Below are 22,183 nucleotides of genomic sequence, written 5' to 3' on the forward strand. Positions count from 1 at the left end.
AATTACAGCAGCATAAGCTACCTGCGGAAAAGGAGACAGATGTCCATGTGAAAGTGAAGGTTGCGCAATAACTTATTCTCAGCTAGATAGAAGGAGAAGCATGCACTGTCCTCCCATAGAGTTAACTTTGTTGGTGGAAAGAGCCAGATGAACATGCTTAGAATCTCTTTTTTGTAAAACTGTAATAAAATGCTATCAGAAATTGTTATTGGGCAACCCATGCGCCTGTACATCAAAGGGAGAACCTTGAAGGCAACCATTTTGTTAGGGTTTACAGTGACTGCACTCCCTTTGCTGAGGTTTAGCAGATCTTTGCCATCAGTGTGGGAACGTGTGCACAGCCACAAGATCAGATAGCTTTATGGTACAGACACACACAATGCAGCTACTGCATGTGGATGAAGCTGTGCCCAAATGGGATGGCCGACAGACGCACAATCCAGCTGGTATAACTATGGTATTAGTACAATTGTGCAACATGGGACTGTACCATAACACATAGGTCGCCCTTCAAACACCACTTTACATTAATCTGAAATCATGAATCTGCTTTAAAAGTTCATATAAAATCCACTGCATTACTTATTTGCATTCTTTGCCGGCTTAGCGTGTGCTTGGGCTTGCCCGGGTGATTTGCACAATAAGTAGTCATATCTAAGCACCAGGCACTGTACAGGAATCTCATGTAGGAAAAACTAAGCTCTTAAAGATGATCCTGACAAGCTTGCTGAATGTGAATACATAAATACATTATGCAGAGGATTTTTTTTTTTTTTTTTAAAGCTACCTAAAGAGATTCTTTAAAGGGGAATTAAAAGCCCCTATTGTACATGGGGAGCTGAGTATGAAGGTATGTGTCTTACCTTCATTCTCGGGGCAGTTTCTGTCCAGTTTTAGGGTAGCTTTACACGTACTGGATCAAGTTTGCAGCGAAATCCACTGCTGACCCTGGTGGTGTGAAGTGAATGGGTCACATACCCGCTGCGGCCAATATGTGACCCGGCCCCTTTAACACCTGGCCACCTGCAGCCCCCAGCCCGGAGAATACATTACCTGCTCGGCGCCGCGGCTGTTTGTGAGGCTCCCGTCGCTAAGCACTGATTGGCTGATGGTGAGCCTCACACACAGGTAATGTTTGTTGCGGTTGGCGTGATGAGGGGGGGGGGGGGGGGGGGGGGGTTAAGGGGGCTGGGTCACATACTGGCAGCAAAATGAAAATTCCACAGCGGGTATGTGTCCCATTCACTTTCCACTACCAGGATCAGCAGTGGATTTTGCAGCGTGAAATCTTCTGGGGATCTGGTACATGTGAAGCTACCCTTAATGTAGTTCTCTGTCTGGTAAGGCCGTTTAAAGCACTGCCCACCCCCAGCTAACTCACCCGTTCTAATGATTATCAGTGGGGAGCGAGAGGCAGGGCAATGCTCCAAATGGCCTTACTGGACAGAGGACTACAGTACACAGGAATTGCGCAGAGGATGAAGGTAAGAGACATACATTCATCCTCAGCACCCTGTGCACAATAGGGGGCTATCAAAAGGTTAGATTCGTGTAACCTGCTGATAGCTCACCTTTAACTAATTTAATTCTGTCTGAACCACAGACAGCATGAACCTCTGACAGTCATAGATTGCTTTGATAGGGAAGCCCAATGCTGTACATCTATTATACCAACATATCATGCTGACAATCCTTGGATAGCATGATGGATTATCTAGTCCATAAATATAACAAAACTCTGAAGCACACGCAGCCAGATTTTGGGGATATAAGCTTCTTAGATACAACATTCTCCTTGGAGAACATTTGCAATCCAAGCCAAGGCTTTATTATCTGCCAGCTTCATACTGCTGAAGGATGTTTCACAATGTGAATGCTCACACTATAAGCAATTACTCACCCGCAATAATATTAGCACATTGTAATAAAACATGGACTCACCCGCATCCTTGTTCACATGTTACTGGTCGCTTTGGGTTGTGTTCACAGTCATTAAGGTGAGACATGAGGTTGTCCAGTCGCACAATTGTGGTACAGCCAAAAACAGCGTTGTCACATGTAATCTGGAGCTTGGAGAGCATATTCCGCATGATGCGGGGGACTGGGCGTAGGTGCGCTACTGTAACAACGCTGCGGTCCACGGGACAAGTCTGCTGCTGGGAGAACCACTGTGTGATGCAGGCATTGCAAAAGGCGTGCTCACAATGAGGAGCCTGTAAGGGAAAAGAAAGCCGTATGAAAACCAATGTGCGCCATGACGTAGGATATACACTAGGCACAAAATATAACCCTTTATACCCATTACTAATAATAACACAAGTTATATCCAGTATGAGTGTTCTGGCTTGCACGGTATGATGTTCAAGTTCATGTATTGGAGGATATAATTTTAGAATAGCTGAGCCAACTAAGATAATACATGTTTATACCACATGGTTACAAAAGGTCATTGAAACCAAAATAGAGAAATCATAATATCAAAATGAAAAAAAAATAATAAATAATAAAATATAAATAAAATAAATAAACATATATACACACACACACACTATATAATATATCTATATCTATATCTATATATATATATCTATATATATCTATCTATCTATCTCGAATACAAGAAATCTGGCTTTTTAAAGTGTACCTGTGTTTTTTGTTTCTTGCAGAAATCGATAGTACAGGCGATTTTAAGAAAGTTGGTAATTGGGTTTATTAAAATGCATTTTTATCATGAGAAAGCAGTTTGAAGCTCTCCCCTGTCTTCATTGTTCTCTATGGAGAGGGGAGGGGTGGAGGGAGATGAGGTACCAAAACAGCTACATCTACATCACCGGGCTATCTCCTCTGAAGTCAGCACTGACCTCTCTGACCTCTGAATATCAGCTTTCACACAGGTCCCACTGTGTAATCCTTTGTTCTCTGCTCTCTGCTGCCGACTAATCTCCCTCCTCCCCATAGAACAGACAGGGCATGTCTGATGCAACAAGTCGTGATTTCCTGATAATGAGCAGTGAATGAGAAAGAGGAGGAGGGGGGCGACCTAGGGAAAGTCTTTTTGAATGCAGATAATGGCATATTTGCCTAATAAACCCAATTACAAAGTTTCTTTAAATTGCCTGGACTAACAAAAAACATGACAGTGACACTTTAATTGTATGATAACTGTATAGGTGCAGGCTACACTCACCATTACTTTTGCCCAAGAACTAAAATTACCAATGATGTGAGCACTAGAGATGAGCGAACCGGCCGAGGTTCGGGTACGTATGAACCTGAACTATCGGCTTCTGATTCCTGCTGTCTGCCCGCTCAGTGGAAAGGGTGGCTAAAACCTTGAGGACCGCCTGGAAAACTGGGATACAGCCATAGCCATAGGCTGTATCCCAGTTTTCTAGGTGGTCCTCAGGCTGTATCCACCCTCTCCACGGAGCGGGCAGACAGCGGGAATCAGAAGCCGATAGTTCAGGTTCATAGTGAGCACATAGAAATTTGGTCCTTTAAGAAGGAAATGTTTCAGAAATGAACGCTATTTCCTGCCAGACAGGAATGGAAAAGTAAACACTTCATCTCACAGCAAATTTTCCTTGTGCAATATTTCTAAACATAACTCCAGATTCCCTAAAAATAGCATAATTCAGAAAAGCCCTGACTTGCTAAGTTTTTTGCTCGTGCCTGCACAGATTTTATTACTGAATAACCATCTGACATAACCTGACATCCAAATACTTGGAAGGGAGGGTCTGGTAGTTTCAGCCGACTTCAGGAACTGCTCAAACAAGTCTTGTACAGAACAAATACTGCTGTCATTTAAAAACATGGCCATGGATGCATCTAGACACATGACACTTTTACAGAAGCATGTTTCTAATGCCACATCATGTACACAACTAAATTATTTAAGAGTCTGGCAAGTGCAAAACCATTGCAAACATCTAAATGCATCTATAATACATGTGCAGTACGCTGGGTGAAAGCGGAAGTTATGAATAGATAGCAGACAGCACAATTTCAGTAACCTCCCCATAATACACAGCAAGCACTATGAGCTCAGGTTCACAACCCTAATGATGGCTAATTTTAGGGCAAAGGGGCAACTGAAGTACAGCCACCAGGTACATTATCACCAGTTAATAATACTCCATGTTGTTCTCCATATTCCCATATAAACTTCTCTCAGTTCCTAATGGGCTTTCAAGGTCCCCCCATTGTCATAGGAACAAGAGCTTTTAGTACGGCATCAAGATCTGAATTGCTTTCTTATTTTTCCGTAGAGGATAGATAAGAGGGTAGAGGAAAAGCTGAGATTCCTGTAGGGTTGAATGCAAGTGCATCGCCTGTAACTGTGCAGATAGGACAGGAGCATCAAGAGACCAACTGGCCATGTGACCAGTACTAGAAAATCCCACAGGACAATTACATGCCCACTTGGCGAGTGACCTTGAGTACATACTACAGATTCACGGAAACTAAGATCAGCACAAAACAACATGTGTACAAAAGGTAACCCAAAGACGACTGCACCTTCAGAGGGGACATTTCATGACCGATTACTATAATCTAGTTCAAGTGTATAGCATTACTACTAGTGGAATTTCGAGCCAGGTGTGAATGGCAGAGAGGGACATGGGGGGGCGGGGGGGGTGAGTAACTACATTATATTGAACCATGTCTACAATACCGGGTGACTTGACAAAAGTCACCAAGTACTGTATACGCTGCCTCTATATAATAGTCCTTACACAACAGATTTTGCATGGATGGAAAACACACTTGTACTTTGTGTAATGCTACCTGAAACTAAAAGAAAAAAACCCAAAAAAAACAACAAAACTTTTTTTAAAGGAATGATAGCACATTCAGAAGCTAGAGCCGCTGACCACAGGGCAGACTATTCAATACAGTGGCTACTGTGTGTAAAGCTATATACTCAGAAAGTCCTATGCTGCTCACCCACACCTACGGGCAATTTGCAAGACAAGTGTCCTTAAGAATACAGACTTGCTACCCAACTGGTATAGTTATGTCAAAACCTTTAAATATGTTAAAAAATTACTAAATAAGGTTCAAGAGGGAGGTGTTTAAAAAAAACTACGACTCAAGAACAAAGGGAACACAATCTGAGGTTAGTTGGATGAAAGATCAGAAGCAATGTGAGAAAATATTACTTTACTGAAAAAGAGTAGTAGATACTTAGAACAAACTTCCAGCAGATGTGGTAGGTAAATGTACAACATCAGAATGTAAACCAATATACACTTATTATGGGAAATGCACATAAAGTGTTTTTTTCCTTGCACTTAAGGCCCTATTCCACAGAACGATTATCGTCCGTATTTGGCAGATATCGGCCACTGCGGACGATAATCGCCCCGTGGAATAGAGTGCAACGATCAGCCGACATCGTTCATGTCGGCTGATCGTTGCAGTCGCGTGTTTTTCAACATGTTGAAAAACAAGCGACTGATATAGCAGCGATCTGCTGCCGTCGCTCCGTTGAATAGGAGCATCGGCAGCAGACGCTGCTATATCCTATGGGCTGCCCGGATGATCAGCGATCACCCGGACAGCCCCCCCGCACTCACCCGCTTGCTGCTGCCGCGTTGAATAGCTGCGGCAGCAATCGGGGAACAAGGAGCGCTCGTTTGCTCCTCTAGACGGCCCGTGGAATAGGGCCTTTACTACTGCATCGAGGCTTCACTTCCTGGATAACATGGTGATGTCACGACCCGACTCCCAGAGCTATGCGGGCTGTGGCTGCTGGAGAGGATGATGGCAGGGGGACACTGAGGGACACAGGGCACTGGAGGGACACCGAACATCCCCCTGCCATCATTCTCTCCAGCAGCCACAGCCTGCACAGCTCTGGGAGTCGGGTCGTGACATCACCATGTTATCCAGGAAGTAAAACCTTGATGCAGTAGTAAGTGCAGGGAAAAAGCACTTTATAAGCATTTCCCATAATAAGTGTATATTGGTGATTTGTATAACTTTTGGGGGGCAATAGAATACTCTAATAAAAATTTTCTCTGGACTTCTCCTTTAATCCTTACCCTGGCCTGGTCTTTGTCATGTATCCTCATCATATGAGTGATTCTGACACAGAAGACAGATAATAGAGGAATATAATAAACACATGCACATGAAACAGCTTACACAAAACCCTCCTCCACTGCGGTCATGATGTAATACTTACTTGAACTGGCTCCTCCAAAACCCCACTGCATATGGGGCAGATAAGGTCTTCGTCCACATCACCCTGGAAGCGTGTTACATCATACCCCATCGCTCATCACCGACACTAAACACTGGAGGAAGAAATGTGGCAGAAATCATCCATTATTCACACAGTAGACCACACATTTCACCCACAGTACAGTATTGTTATGCACAGCTTTATAAACAGACTATTTAAAAGCACGGTTAGAGTACGTACTGCTGATGGATTTATCCCAAGCAAGGGTATACGGTGTATAAAAACATTTTCACAGCACAGCATCAAGCCGCTCTTCATGTAAATAGCCAATAGTTTCACTTAAAGGGGTTATCCAGCAAAAGTCTCTCTTTCAAATCAACAGGTGTCAGAAAGTTATATAGATTTGTAATTTACTACTATTAAAAAATCTCAAGTTTGTTAGATTTCGTAACCACCGATGAATACAAACTTCTTCTTGCCCCAGACTGATACGACTCTTGACCCTTGCATTTTTTATTTATTTTTTAGTTGACAGGGCTAATGACAGTTTACGGGTTTATTAGGACCCCCTATAACGAAGGATTAATATCCTTCAGTTTTCTTTTCTTTCCAGTGGATAGCGGGGGATTGCCTCTGATCTAGGGAGTAAGGACAGTAGACGCCGTTGCTCTGTTATGTTTTGCTACTTTTGGGCTGTTGATGTATGTATGCCTCCGGGCTTCTGTGAAGAGATGCCTTTTTCCTTTTAATGTTCCTGTAATTGAAAATCTTAATAAATCTTGAATATGAGAAAAAAAAAAATCTCAACTTTTCCCATACTTATCAGCTGCTGTATGTCCTACAGGAAATGTTTTATTTTCAGTCTGACACAGTGCTCTCTGCTGACATCTCTGGCCGAGACAGGAACTGTCCAGAGCAGGAGAGGTTTTCTATGGGGATTCATAGAAAACGAGACAAAGTTCCTGTCTCAGCCAGATATGTCAGCAGACTGAAAATAAAACAACATTTCCTGTAGGACATACAGCAGCTGATAAGTATGGGGAAACTTGAGATTTTTTAATTGAAGTAAATTACAAATCTATATAACTTTTTGATATCAGTTGATTTGAACGAAAAAGATTTTCGTTGGACAACCCCTTTAACTTGGGTTTTCAAAAAGAATGAAAAAAAAAAACTCATAAATTATAGAGTGAATGTATATGTGTATATACATACATACTTACACACATACACACACACACACAGAGTAGAAACACTTCATTTGCCTTCATGTCAGAAGAAAAAGTAGCAGTGGAAACCTGCGGCTTTCTTTATAACTGCGTCATGGAAAAGTATATGAAGGATGGGAAAGGAAACACTGGGTTCTGTGCCAATATTTGGCTTATAACATTCCAGGGTCAGGGCTGTGGCCGTACAGGTTCTGTTCACACCAAGAGACAATCTGGGCTGATACACGAAATACAAGAATCACTACCAGATTCATAGAAGACAGGTTCTGCTCCAATATGACAAAGTTTTGTTGTTTCTTTAGCATACAACCAGTGTTCTCATATAGCAGCCATGCTCCCATTGCCAGGCCACCCCCCAAACACAGCACGGCCAATATCAAAACACACACACACAGCAAACCAGCACAGAAAGGTCCAGACTCCTTGCACTGTTGCTACTAATAGGACAATATCTGTGTGGACTCACAGACAAAGCAATTCAGAGGCTGCATACACAAGGCTCCATACATGAATAATTAATTATTATTATTATATTATTATAATTATTATTAATAATAATGGCAATTCTGATGCCCATGCGCACACTGCAAGCACTTTAAGCAGTGAACAGAGATCAGCATGGGTACCCATACAGTGCATCACAGCTTGCCATGTTCGGCCACAATGCTGAGAAAGTTAATGCTGACTATGATGGCTCTTCTGCATCACAATTTAGCATAGTCACTCAGACCCTTAAAGGGGTTGTCCGGCGTTTGTTCTTTATCTATATACTGCTGCTGGTGCATATAAAACGAACACTGTATGCTTAGCCCTTCGCGCTCCCACGGTGTCCTTTTCAGATGTTGCCGGTGTTACTCCACTGATTGCAGAGCCTCCACTTTCAAGATTAACTTGCCTCGGGAGTCACAGCCTGCTCAGCCAATCACTGACTGAGATGGGACAGCCACATGGCCAGTGATTTGCTGAGCAGGCTGTCACTCTTAAGACAAGGTCATCTCTGCAGGCAGTGGGGGAAACCGATCAGAAAAGGACACAGCGGAGAGGCAAACATACAGTGTTTATTATTTATATGCATGCACAGCAGTATATTAAAAAATACCAAGCATACTCTATGACCATTGAAGAGGTCATTCCACAGGGAGTTGCTATTGTCTTATACTAGTGCCATCTACTGATGCAGTAATTCTGTACAGATCACTTTACTGCAGCCTCCTCTTATCACCACCGACAGAACATGAAGTCTCAGCTTAATTTTAATACAGTATATTAGTATAGTAAGAAAAACAATGCATCTTCACCTGTCAAAGATAAAGTCATGGCTGAACAGAATACACGGGAGCTAAAAGCAGAATCAGACTATGTACACACTTTTTTTTTGTATCAATGAAGTGATCAAAGCCTTACTTACATTTTATACTACCTCCCAGTGATATACGTTCTGGCAAATTTATCAACTAGGGCACATACAGCCCTGAATCTCTCATAAGACATCAAGAAATTGTCATGGTTTTTGGCAGTAAATAAAAGTGACAAATATGGTGATAGATGTAGGCTATAGTCTTTGATTCATTACGTTAAATCTTATTATTTTGGGGCATTTGACTTGTGATAGTAAATGTTTCTCCTTTTGCCCTGCAGATGGGTTGCGCCCGATCTGGTGGAGTAAGCAGTACTATATTATTAAAGCTTTCCTCAAGCATTTTCCTTTACAGTATATCTAGGTCAATAGCATGCAAATGAGATGCATAGAAGTCTGGATTGTGACCCTGCAGCAGTGTTTGCATCACAGACAGACAGAAAACACATCCAAGCCACACAGCGAATGTAACCAGCGATAATGCCACAAAAAAGGGACTCTTCACTGTCTGTAAAAAGGAGCAATCCCATATACATAATTCTTAGCCATCAGTATCTGCTGCACAGCTGAGGACCATCTATTGTATCCAGGTACCACAGAAGTGTATAACAGACTTCATCTATCGCCACATGCGATCCTAAAATCTCTTTAGAAGACAAGATAGCCACATCCAAAAGGCGGTTGTGATAGGGAAGGACAATGGCTTGCGGAAATCATCTCCATAAGGCTGAAAAGCAGAAATATTCTTTTTTCAAGTTACAACGGAACATGAGGTTCTTATGACCTGAAACTAGGAAGGCCAGGTTATCTTTGAAGCAGGAATATGGGCTCTGGTAACATGAGAACGATATGAGATAGCTGCATGTCTATACAACTTTATTCCTTACTTTAAATCATACAAAATAGATTGAAATAATTTTGTAGTGTTACACGTTATATACATTGTACCAAACTCTCGATAAAAGAATGTGGCGTAAACTCATCACTAACAGAAGCCGTATATTTAGAGATGATACTCTTGAGGATCAATGCTTACAACTTGTTACATAGAAGCCATTCACTTGTTAGATCAGTCATATGACCATGATTCTGGCCATCCATCTATATACCAACCAGCACACCACCTTCATTTCTGCTCAATGCGAGGTATAGGGCTGCCAACCTATCGGTCATGGACATTGCACATTTTGCAAACAAATCTAAAATTGTCAATAAGTCATAGCAGTCAATATACTAATATGAACTTATTTACCAGCATTTACAATTAGCTGTAAAACAATATCCACAGTGTCCTGCAAAAATTCCCAAAAGTCCCATCCAAAAACACACACTATACACGACAGAATAAGCGCCAGACGCACTGACACTTTTGAACCAATATTGAAATAGTTTGAATTATTATTACACAGAGTTACATGCAGTCCTATGTGCAGGCATCGCTGAGCAGACTGATATGCTTTGTGGGAAAACATTCAGTATAATTTCCCTTACATCCCTACTATGTTTAGGGGTTAGGGGGTGGTCCCTCTGCAGTGGCTGACAGATTTCTGTCCATCTTTTAATACTGAAGAAAGAGGTCTATCACCTCAACAGCCCACTGACAGTCCCAATGGAACTCCTTTAGGGTCCATTAACACAGAAAGATTGTCTGCCAAAGATTCGAAGCCAAAGCCAGAAACAGACTATAAACAGAGAACAGGTCATAAAGGAAAGCCTGCAATTTCTCCTCTTTTCAAATCCATTCCTGGCTTTGGCTTCAAATCTTTGGCAGATGAACTTTCTGTGTAAATGGACCCTTAAGGTACCAAATGAGCAGACAGTCAATATTTTTTTTCACAAATTTACAAATCATCTGCTCAGCTTCTGCAGCTCTGTAAGAGGATGTTACAGAACAAGCACTATGTTTAGCTTCACAGGTGCTAAGTGTTAAAAACTAAAACAGGAAAAAAAAAGCAATGGATACTTGCTCTAGTGTAAGACAAATACTTCTTTTATTTCTACTCCTGCATGTGCGATTCCAGCCTCAATGCAATTCTGAACTTACTTGCAATAAAAGAGCCGAAAGCCATCCACCGCACTCCTCTAGCTACATGCTGGCAGGTCATGAAGGCTTCTTCAGCTATCGCTCTTAGATAGTCAGACACCCAATTCTGTGACTCAGACTACATCTCATAAAGTAGGCGCAAGTTAATACATAATCTTTTACAGACTTATATAACCGAAAAAAACGACTCACCATCCCAACATGTATATGAGGAATGGAAACGGACGGCTTACACACACACCTTCATATAAACATTCACTGGAGATCACAAAGCTCTGTAATATATTGCTACTGTATAATAAAGCATTGCTAAGCATGTGTCAAAAGATCATAAGTCAGGTGACGGACATTCTTAATGCCAAGTATGCCAGGAGAAAAATACTGCCAACTAGAGCTGGAGAACGGCCGACACTGCTTTATCATTTAAAAAATTCTCACCATTTACACACAAAAAAAAAAAAGTGACGTTTACACCAGAAAATATATTCGTAATGATGTAAATGATTCAATAAACCCTTGACAGGTTATTGAAAGGCAATGGCCCGTATGTTCAACCAACATTGGCTGATAACTATCACTGTTGTGCCAAGCCTTTGTATACTAGAAGCTGAAATGCTGAGATAAGTGGATTATAGCTGCTGCCTCCATCTCTCACGTTTGCCATGACATTGGATTGAGCCTTCTCAGACGCTACATCACATCATATTTCTGGGAATCCTGCACTGCTCCTATCTAATAAATTAGCTGAGAGCCGGACACACAATGAATTCCACGCCACCACAGAGCAATCTATATGAAGTCTCAGGCTATCCCCAGGTGAAGGAGGGAAATTGGGATCCCCCCCTTATACATGTACACTATAAATTCATAGCAAATCGGATATTAGATACATACACAGTACAGCACTTTCTACTGGAAGGACAAAAGCAAAAACATCATTTACACACTAAAATATACTACATACTGTAGCTCCATGACAAAAGATGAAGCTCCTATGAGGCGATCGCTCTGTAACGCCGCAGAAGATATACTAGATGCCAAAATGTTTACTGCTCCATTAAAAGTCACTTTAGTCAGTAAGTGACGGAAAAAATTAGGGATCCATCATTTACAGCCCGCTCAGCTTTCATCCTGTGACTATACATTACATTATGTCATCGCATTGTACTAAAGTCTCGGATGAATCCTAACTTCAGGAACGGACAATATTGTAGGAGACTTAAGGAGCCAGTTAAACCACTCCAAACACTCAGCAGTAGAGACTGTGACAGGCAAACCGGAAACACAGTATTCTACTCCTGACCGCGTGGGCTGCCTCAGGTTTCTTCATTTTTTTTTATTATTTGTCCATTCACAGCCAAAAACTACAGGCACATACCTGTTAGTGATAGGAAATGGTCTGCCAAAACAATGGTTCGCTACAATGAATTATTTACGGTTTGGCTTAGAAAAAAATAAAAAATAAAAGTTATATATACGCACATATTTATATAATATAAATAAGGTTGCATTCTCACAAAGCTAGGTAAGTATGATGCCGCTGAAACAACGGCCTAATGCGTTCCTCAACAGCCATGTGATATTGGAGATCAATACAGGGTGAGGGGTTGAGTCACACAGTATAACAGTAGAGAGAGAGGAGGACACCCTTGGTGGTGTAGATGTAAGAAACCTCATGATCGGAGTCTGTCAGAACGAAAGGAGAATCCTTAGGGAATGTAGAAGTTACATGAGAGTTATTCAGGGCAGAGCTCACATCGGCATGTGTTACCGGGAGGACACAACCACCGGAAAGACGACTAAAAGAAGGAGCAGGTTGCAAACACTGTATGGCCCCTTCTCATGTATCCAGCGGTCAGGCTCTGTATCGCTCATTAAAAATAAATAAAAAACTAAACTGCACTGGGATTGGTTACTACAGGAAAGGGAGGAAGTTTTAGGCAGTTTTGAAAACCTCCCCTTAAACTGAAGGGTGTCGGACATTTAATAGGCTTGTGAATTTCCAATTTAGCTATGAGCAGCTTTCTATCCATAACATAAGCAGATTTACTTCTGCATGGAACCAAAAAGTGGCTTACAGGAGATTATAATGAGAAGCACTGAGCTAGCCAAGCACATTAGAGAGCAGAAACAAAGTAGGAATTTTTCATATTTTATAGATGCCTTCTGCCTCCATCCCTTTCCTCATAGAGTGTAAGCTCTTGTGAGCGGAGCCCTCATGCTTGTCTTAACGGTTACACATGTATCCCTGGCCACGGTGCTGTCCCGTCTCAGTAAATGAGTGGCTGCGGCGGCCTTTCACTCACGAGACAAGTTTGATTTAAAAGTAACAGCGACTGCGGCCATCAAGGGACACCGCAGCAGGACACCTGGAGCACAGAGAGGTAGGCATTACATGCTTATGTTTTACAACAGGGCAGCATTATATAAAAAAAACTCCTAACACCAGATAACCCCTCCTGGCAAAGAAAGATTCCGTCTGTGCTCCACATTTCTGCAGCCTTTGCGTTCAGAGATAAGAAAGTGTGTCCGATAGCCACTACTGGCAGCCATATTGGCTCTCATGGAGCAGTTTTGTGTCAACTTCCTACCCATGGTTATGATCTCTGTATAGACAAACTGCACAAAATTACACGTCGCCAGCCACTTAAAGAAGCAGTTCACAAAAAATTATTGCCCCCCCCCCCCATCCCACCCCGGTAGGAATTGGCACGTATACTCACCGCAGCTGATCAGTGTCCTGTGGCACGGCTTCGTTCAGTCCCGTGGTGCCGTTCAAATATGGCGCGCGCTCACTTCAGCCTCTGCAGTGACTCCTCTCCTGTGTCCTGTGATTGAACGCCAGAAGTCACGCGCTTCCATAGAGATTTGAAAGGCGCCGCGGGACCAAAACGAAGCCACGCCACGGGACGGGACACTGATCAGCTGCGGTGAGTATGTGTGCCAGCGCCTACCAGAGAGCCAATAATAATTTTTTTATGAACTGCTTCTTTAAGGTTACACTTAAAGGGGTACTCAAGAGGAAAATAGAAAACTTTTCAAATTAACTGGTGTCAGAAAGTTATACAGATTTTCTTCTCTTTAAAAAGTCTTCCAGTACTTATCAGCTGCCATATGTCCTGCAGGAAGTGGTGTACTTTTTCCAGCAGAGAGCCACAGTGCTCTCTGCTGCCACTTCTGTCCATGTCAAGAACTGTCCAGAGCAGGAGAAGTTTTCTCTGGACAGTTCCTGACATGGACAAAGGTGGCAGCATAAAGCAAATACACCATTTCCTGTAGGGCATAGGATCAGCATTACCCCGCAACACAGCTTCCACACTGAGACTATACCCCAAAGTCTCCAGTGCCATCAAATACAGACATTACCCTCCTGCTCTCAGTTTCAGCAACGTATATTTCTGCAACGTGTCTATGACTAAACAATGTGACCAATGTTTATTTGTTCATTGAGGATTTGTCAGCCATGATGTAGTGTGGAAAATACCCATATTTACTTTACAGCAATATTCCAGTTTCCAAGTAAAAATAGGTGTAAACGCCAATCACACTACATTACAGATCATGTGAGACTAGATTCAACGCTGTCGTCTCCGATCCCTTTAGGCTGTATACAGACGGCAGCAATACATCTCACATTAGAACAAAGGAGGGAAAATTTTTCCCAAAATATTTGTTAAAATTTCTATGCTTTGTTCTAATGGTATCAAATCCCAACACAAATATATATTTCTCGCACAAATCCATATTACAGCTGTCATCTGATCATGGCCTCAACTATAATAAGGGGAAAGAGACAGAACTCACACTATGGAAGGTAATGCGGAGAGACAAGCACATCAAACACTGAGAGGAAGCAGAAACATCACTGTATAAAGAGGAAAATGTGGAATCATTCAGCCTTAATGAAAGGGGTCTGTATATTGTAAACCAGCCATCGCACTGACGCAGCTGAATCAACACAATGCAAGTTCACGGTAATACTTCATAACTGCATTCAATAATCTATATGGAAAGTGGGAACGGCTGCCAAACACAAAGTACATGTATACAACAAACTAGTTTAGTCCAGCATTTACAGAATAATGGAGAGAGGGGGGGGGGGGGGGGGGGAATCAAATAAATCACATATGAGGTATGAACCGAGCTCATCCTGCGAGTACAACGCTAGTCTCACTATGAAAATAGCGACTCATTAACATAAGATTTCTTATTGTATAGGTCATAACTTATCACTTCTGATCAGAAAATAAGATAGTGAGTGCCACATGGGGACAAGTGACAGAATACAATGTGAGCTGTAGACTACATTGTTGTATATAAGCATTGAGGAATGACTATATGTTGTGATCTATGTAAGGCAGCGTTTCCCAACAGGGGTGCAGTGAGAACCCACCAGGGGTGCAGTGGGATCCCGGTGGGAAACGTGCATTGTCTCTTTAAGCATCCCTAGAAGCGGAGGCCGTGCAGCTTCAAGGGATGCACATATCACTTTGATGTTCCGCCCACACCGTGAGCTGGCGCAACATTAAAGTGAGCATGACGTAGGAGCTGGACCTGTCAGCGTCCTGCTCCTACATTCAATCCCATAGGCTGCCGTCACTTCATACTTGCGCCCTATGGGACGCGACCTCTCCGGCATGCGTGATGTGATGTCATCACACCTGCTGGAGGTCCCACCCCCGCAGCTCGAAAGATGGAGCCCGAAGAGAAAGGAGAGCTGCTTTTAAGGGGCATCATTATCGCATGGGGGCACATTTGAGGGGATTATTATTGCATGGGGGCACATCTGGGGAAATTATTGTATGGGGGTACACAGCAAAGGGCATTATTAGTATATGAGGGCACATCAGGGGGCATTATTGGTATATGAGGGTAGAGAGCAGGGAATCCTACATACAAGGGGCAACCCACATTCCTATTCGCTTTACTGCACATAACACCAAACAGTGCAGTTACTTTGGGAGCCTACAGGAGGGAGAAAGGAAAGGAAGTTGCTAGAAATGTCCGGAGCCTGAGATGTTTGTCTCGCAGGTTCTGAAGAGATGAAAAGTAGCTGGAAGAAATCATCATGGTGGTCCAGGCCGGATGGAGAGGAAGAGGGAAAGTGACGCCTCAGATCAAAGAAGACGTCACCTGTGAGTCACTGTATGACATTTTTTGTATTTTGTAGATTTAGTAGGGGTGCCCCAAGGTAGTTTTTTTCCAAGGGGTGCCCCGAGGTGGAAAAGGTTGGGAAGCACTGATTTAAGGACTAATGTACATGGCAGTCCACAGATATAAAAAATAAAAAAAATAAAAAAAAAAACACACACACACACACACACACAACTACATGAATCCATGTTAAAATTATTCACCCAGCTAGGTGATGGCCATCCTTCAAGGTTTTCACGTCCCATAAAGTCACATTACACAGGGAGATTATCAGCTCAACAGTCTGATGCTTCCCCCCCGTCTAGTAGACCCAGCAATAAGCTAACAAAGCAAGCACTTGTTCATCGGCTAATCGATCTTTTAGGCTGGTTTAAAAACCATCATTCTTCTGCTACACATCTCCCTCTGTAACAGGGGATGTGCAGACAACTATAGAAGTAAAGGGCTGGATATTGGATACTATCGGATCAGTACAGGTTCCGAACACTGGGACTCCCACCAATCATGAGAATGGAAGGCAAATGTCCTCTGAGTGACTGGTGTGGCCATAGTATAGTATGTGTAGCCTAGAAGAAAGAAGGGAAAGAGAGGACATGATTGAAACCTTTAAATATGTTTAAGGACTAAATAAAAGGTTCAGGAGGGAAGTGTTTTTAGAAAAAAAAAACCTGAACTCAAGAACATGAGGACACAGTGAGAGGTTTGTTGGGAGAAAGATCAGAAGCAACGTGCAACGTGAAAAAAAAAAAAATCTTACTTTACGGAAAGAGTAGTAGATGCTTGGAACAAACTTCCAGCAGATGCAGTTGGTAAATCTACAATAACAGAATGTAAGCCTGCCTGGTATATACATATATCTATCCTAAGATAAGAAGGTAAATACCAAAACGGCAGACTAGATGGACCCAGTGGTCTTATGACAATCTTCTATGTTTCTTCTGTTCAGTCACTATATGGCTTCTTAAAGCGACTCTGTACCCACAATCTGACCTTCCAAACCGCTTGTACTGTCAGATAGCTGCTTTTAATCCAAGATCTGTCCTGGGGTCCGTTCGGCAGGTGATGCAGTTATTGTGCTAAAAAACAGCTTTTAAACTGGCAGCCCCATGCCATACGGGAGTACCTGTGCCTTAACTTTGCACCACCCCTCCGTCCCTCCTCCCCACCCTCCTCATCATTAGGAATGCCACTGGAACATTTTCTGCATGCTGAACATTTGCACAGGTGTCTTAACGATCCACCCCATGTGTCGGGCTGACACAGCTGATGAATAGTAGGCAATCTGCCTGGAGCATTGATGAGGAGGGCAGGGAGGAGTGACAGAGAGGTTGTGCCAGCCTAATGCATACACAATCTAGACCACTCCCGTAGGGCACGGGGCTGCCAGTTAAAAGTTGTTTTTTAGCACAATAACTGCATCACCTGCCGAATGGACCCCAGGACAGATCTTGGATTAAAAGCAGCTATCCGAAGGTACAAGCTGTTTGGGGGGGAGGGGGTGTAAGATTGTGGGTACAGAGTCGCTTTAACATTGCAGAGTCCCCCTGTGGCCAAGCATGCACACTACTGAGTTGTTCACTCAGGTGGGGCACCAGCAAATAGCACCCTCCATCAGTTATTCCCGATCTCTTCGATCTTGGCATAATTTTAACAGTAAGAAACTGCAATCGGAGGTCTTAATGAAACCCAGTATATCACAGTTACATAAATTCGCTTTTCTTTGACTTTCCTGGCATATTGCCATTCTTCTCATGTGCTCCCCTTTAAGTTGCCTTTATGTAAATAATGAAGAGCTATCCACCCTGTACTGGAAGCAAGGCAGGGAGGAACAGCATAAGATGCAAAGCATTCTCATCCAGAAAAGTGATCCTGAAAGCACGTCCCAAGAGAAATGTGAGCAAGAGGAAGTCAATGCTACTGAAAGAACGACTACCAAGCCCAGAGAGGGCGTCTTGTCAGTCTCTGATACCTGATACAGAAGGTCATTCATAACCCAATAAGGACAGACTTCTGGAACAATAACCCGTATGGTGAATTTTGTATATTTCTTGCCAAAATGGGAATATATCCTAGTCAGAGAGGAGAAAAACCCTGATACCAGATTTCCTCTAATAATGCTTTCCGATTACTATTAAAAGTCAGCCACAGGTTCACATATCTGTCACATTTGCCATCCGGTAAATGATTTTCACCTTCTAGTAACTAAGGCAATGCTCACACAACATTACTGCTCTACACCAGAGGAATGCCCGTTTAAAGGGGTACTAAGGGCAAAGGTGAAAAGTGAAGGGGGGCAGGGGAACATAATTAAGAGTCACCACTCTTGGTGTCTTGATGGACTCCCAATCCTGTGATGTCTCGGCCCTGCTCAGCCAATCAGAGACTGGCAGGACACCACTGCAGTCACTAAGCGGGTAGTTTCTGTGGGGCCGTGACAAAACAGGAACTCTGTAATTCAGGAGACCCAACAGTGACAGAACTAGTGTTACTGCTCTGTGGGGGCATTCCCACGAGTTTTTCACCTTTGCCTATAGAGTACCTCTATAATGGACCTCATGTAGTCTACTAGTCACATATATGGTAAATTTAAGAGTTAAATTGGAGGAATAAAAGCAGGTGGAAAAAAATTGCACAAAAATGAAAAATGCAAAAAGCTGTAACAGTTTTTTTTCCCCATGCTTAATTTGTGCCCAACAAAAGACCCGACACAGAGAAACCTAGGTATGAGGTATGCGGATGTGCTGCGGACATCACACTTTTCAATGAAGCTCATGAGGCTGAAGTGCATGCAGTCATGGAACTTGTGGGCATCTTTTATTTTGCTATATGACACATCCCACCACTAAGGTATCCATTAAAGATTCTTCATACACATTAGTTGAGCTGGAACCAACATAAAAATTACTGACCTCAGTTGTCACATGTTAACTACGCAAGCAATGGCAGCTGAGGCCTGTGATTGGCTGCAACGTCACATGAACAATGTACATTATGTTATTGCTGCAGCTTCAGCAGAGAACACAAGGGGATGCACAGGCCACCCCGAAAGAGAATAAAGTGTCACTGTCGTGAATTAATTATTTTTTTAATTTTTTTGCAGAAATCAATAGTCCAGGCGATTTTAATAAACTATGTAATTGGGTTTATTAGCCGAAAAATGCATTTTTATCATGAAAAAGAGATCATTGGTGTTAGTTTCCATGTTTGGCTCCTGCGCAATGGGAGAGACAACAGTGGAGTAAAACAATCCCTGATGTCATTGTAGATGTCACCCAATTCAACTGAAACCACACAAAAAAATGTGGAATTAAAATGCAAACAATGTGCAAATTCCCAGCTGGAAGAATCTGACAGGAGATGACAGTGTGTAACCATGGCCTAAGGCTTTGTTCACATCTATTTTTGCTTTTTTTTTTGCTTCAGTCTAAGGTACATGACTGAAGTATTCGCAGATGGAAGGCAAACAGTGACATAAATAGGACCCAGCTACCACTGCAGAAAAACAAAATCAGCAAACAAAATCTAACACAAAAACATTTTGGATAGAATCTATCAAGACTGATGTACAGGGGTCCCTCAAGTTACAATGTTAATTGGTTCCAGGACGACCATTGTATCCTGAGACCAAAACTCCATGGAAAACTGGTAATTGGTTCTAAAGCCCAAAATGTTAGAAAAAAAGGAAGGATTTAAAGAAAAATAAGCAGATAATGAATATGTCATAAAGCAAATCCCTACATACAGCAGTCAAAAAGAGCTACTGGAGACTGTAAGTGACTTTCTATGTAGAGGACTGGAGCATTTTCAGGGTTTTTGAACAGATCACACAGGGTCCCAAAAATATAAAATGAAGCTGCCCTCACCTGGTGCCCATTGGAGCAGCTCATCCTGGTACAGGTACAGAGCAGTACAGGACATGTAGTATCACACTGTACTGTAGAAAGGTCATACTACTAGACACAAAGCAGTACAGGACATGTAGTATCATACTATTGTTACTGTAGAGAGTGATCACTGCCTCTCCCCCCCAAATCAGTTGATTTAGAGGCTGCTATGCCTGAGCTTGCACAAATTTTCACCATGACTTTCACCTCCACTATCAGGTGAGCAGGGCAGACATTGGAAAAAAAAGTCACAAATTGTGCCACTTTGGTGAGTTGAGCAAAAATGTGTGACTTCATGTCCATCTCTGCCAGGCACAGCATTACTAGATCCCCCCCATTTGTGTTTTTGATCAACAATAGTGATTAAACTACACAAGCACAAGAGTTAGACAATGAGGACATACAGCTTTGTAACTGGATACATTTCCTGATCACAGTGGGCCTTAGCCTGAGGACACATCAAAAGTTATTGCTAAAGGGCTTTTCCCAACTCCCCTTATACAATTCGGCACCACTGTGCCCTTCTCTCACTTCTTGGTTAGCATGGGGAGGAGATGCTGAGCTGAATCAGCTCAGCATCGCAGTGTCTCCTACTGAGCTTACACACGTCTCCATGGCTTGTGGATTGCTCTTAGAGATGCGTTTAAAGCGAATGTACAATCAGGTACATTCGCTTTTACATGACCCACGGAGAGATCGGTGCCAGTGCCGCGTTTTTTGAACCACGGCCCAGTTCCCGCGTACGGCGCCGTTCTGTCCACGGGCCGGGGCTGAAGCACTGGGGGCGGCTCCGTTAGAACTCCGTTATGACTTGGCTCCGTTAGAATCAATGGAGCTGCGTCATAGAGGGGCGGGGGATTCCTCCCACCGTGGGCGGCCCGGCCCAGCACCCGTGGATAGAATGGAGTCATACATGGGAACTGGGCCACGGATCAAAAAAAAAAAATGGACCGCGGCAGCGGCTTCCCTGCGCTGGCGCTGATCTATCCGTGATTCATGTTAAAGGGAATGTACCTGATGGCACATTCGCTTTAAGCTCAGCAGGATAAACAAAAATAAAAACCTACTAACCAATTCCCTAGCATCTCAGCCACCTTGTGAAGTCACAGCTGGGCCACTGCTCAAGCGGTCAACTGTACAGGGACACGAAGGGGCCAAACTACAAAAGAAAGCCATTTTGCATTAAAGAAGCAATTCACAAAAAACTTTTTATCTGCTGGCGCATATACTCACCGCAGGTGCTCAGTGTCCCGCTGCACGTCATGTGACCCACTTCTGTGACGCCTTTTCTTTCTCCTGGGATTTAAGGCCGGAAGTCACACTCTCCCATACAGAATGCATTGGAATGCGTAACTTCTGGCCTTTAATCCCAGGAGAAAGAAAAGGGTCCACAGGTGCGCGTGCCAAATTTGAACGGCGTTGCAGGGCCGGAGCGAGGCCCCGCTGTGGGACACCGATCACCTGTGGTGAGTATATGTGCCAGAGCACAGCAAGAGGGCAGATAAAAAAAAATTTGTGTACTGCTATTTAAGGTAACAAAAGTTTAATTAAAGTTTAATAAAAGCAACAAATCTGCTGCAGATCATGTACACATAAAGACATCCTTTAGGGGATTTATGCTGAAAATAAACAGCTGTCAAGCATATACGGGTGAATGCATGAAAAATGGACTGAAGCGCATTGCTCGATGTACCTATATATAGGTATGTGAAAGACTCCATTCAGTTACAAACATTCTTGCTGGTTTATGGGTACACGTTTTTGTGGAATAGAAGAGAGTAGAATCCCAGGCCTTTCTGCCCTTCCTCAATCACACACTGTATATATATTTTTTAAATTCTTCATTTATCTATTTTCAAACATAGAAAGCCAGCAGACAATAAGAAAGGAAGAAGAAAGAAGGACATGAAGGCCTGTATAATTAAACTGCAAAAATCAAAAGCTCAGAATTCACAGTGTCTGCCCACAAGAAAGACACGACAAAACAATCAAAGAAGGAACAAGCAAGAAGGGGGGGGGGCCTCCCCAGACTGCAACAATGGAGAACAGTCATATTTAAAATAAATAAAAATCCGTTACTGTCAACAGGAAATTATAGAAACATAACGTGATCTTTTTACATTTTTTAACAGGGTATTCCAATTTGTTTAAAAAGTAGATTGTAGCCTGCTGGGGCTACACAATGAATTACAGCATACTCCCTTCACCCAGGCCAACGATGATGCTGCGGGGCGTTTGGAAGTATATTTATAAGGAAGACATAAGACTAAGACGTACAGGATCAGCAGCAGATTTGACGGCACAGATATCAATATAACTAAA

The 22,183-nt window shown here is 42.7% G+C and overlaps 1 protein-coding gene across 3 annotated transcripts in view; it reads right to left on the bottom strand.

The window, feature by feature from the left end:
• The window catches only part of RNF41 (ring finger protein 41), a 33,865-nt gene that overhangs the window by 6,363 nt on the left and 5,319 nt on the right, over positions 1-22,183 (bottom strand). The window contains exons 2-4 of one of the 3 annotated variants that reach the window (XM_069970039.1): positions 20,933-21,020; positions 6,194-6,305; positions 1,942-2,213 (exon numbers count right to left, since the gene is read on the bottom strand). In XM_069970039.1, coding sequence (XP_069826140.1) covers positions 1,942-2,213; positions 6,194-6,283 — 362 coding nt within the window. In that variant the 5' untranslated portion in view covers positions 6,284-6,305; positions 20,933-21,020. Of the gene's footprint in view, positions 1-1,941; positions 2,214-6,050; positions 6,070-6,193; positions 6,306-20,932; positions 21,021-22,183 lie in introns of those variants that run through there. The other 2 variants (XM_069970038.1, XM_069970040.1) reach the window with 2 other exon arrangements.

This window comes from Dendropsophus ebraccatus, chromosome 5 (genome assembly GCF_027789765.1).
Source record: "Dendropsophus ebraccatus isolate aDenEbr1 chromosome 5, aDenEbr1.pat, whole genome shotgun sequence".
Lineage (NCBI taxonomy): Eukaryota > Metazoa > Chordata > Amphibia > Anura > Hylidae > Dendropsophus > Dendropsophus ebraccatus.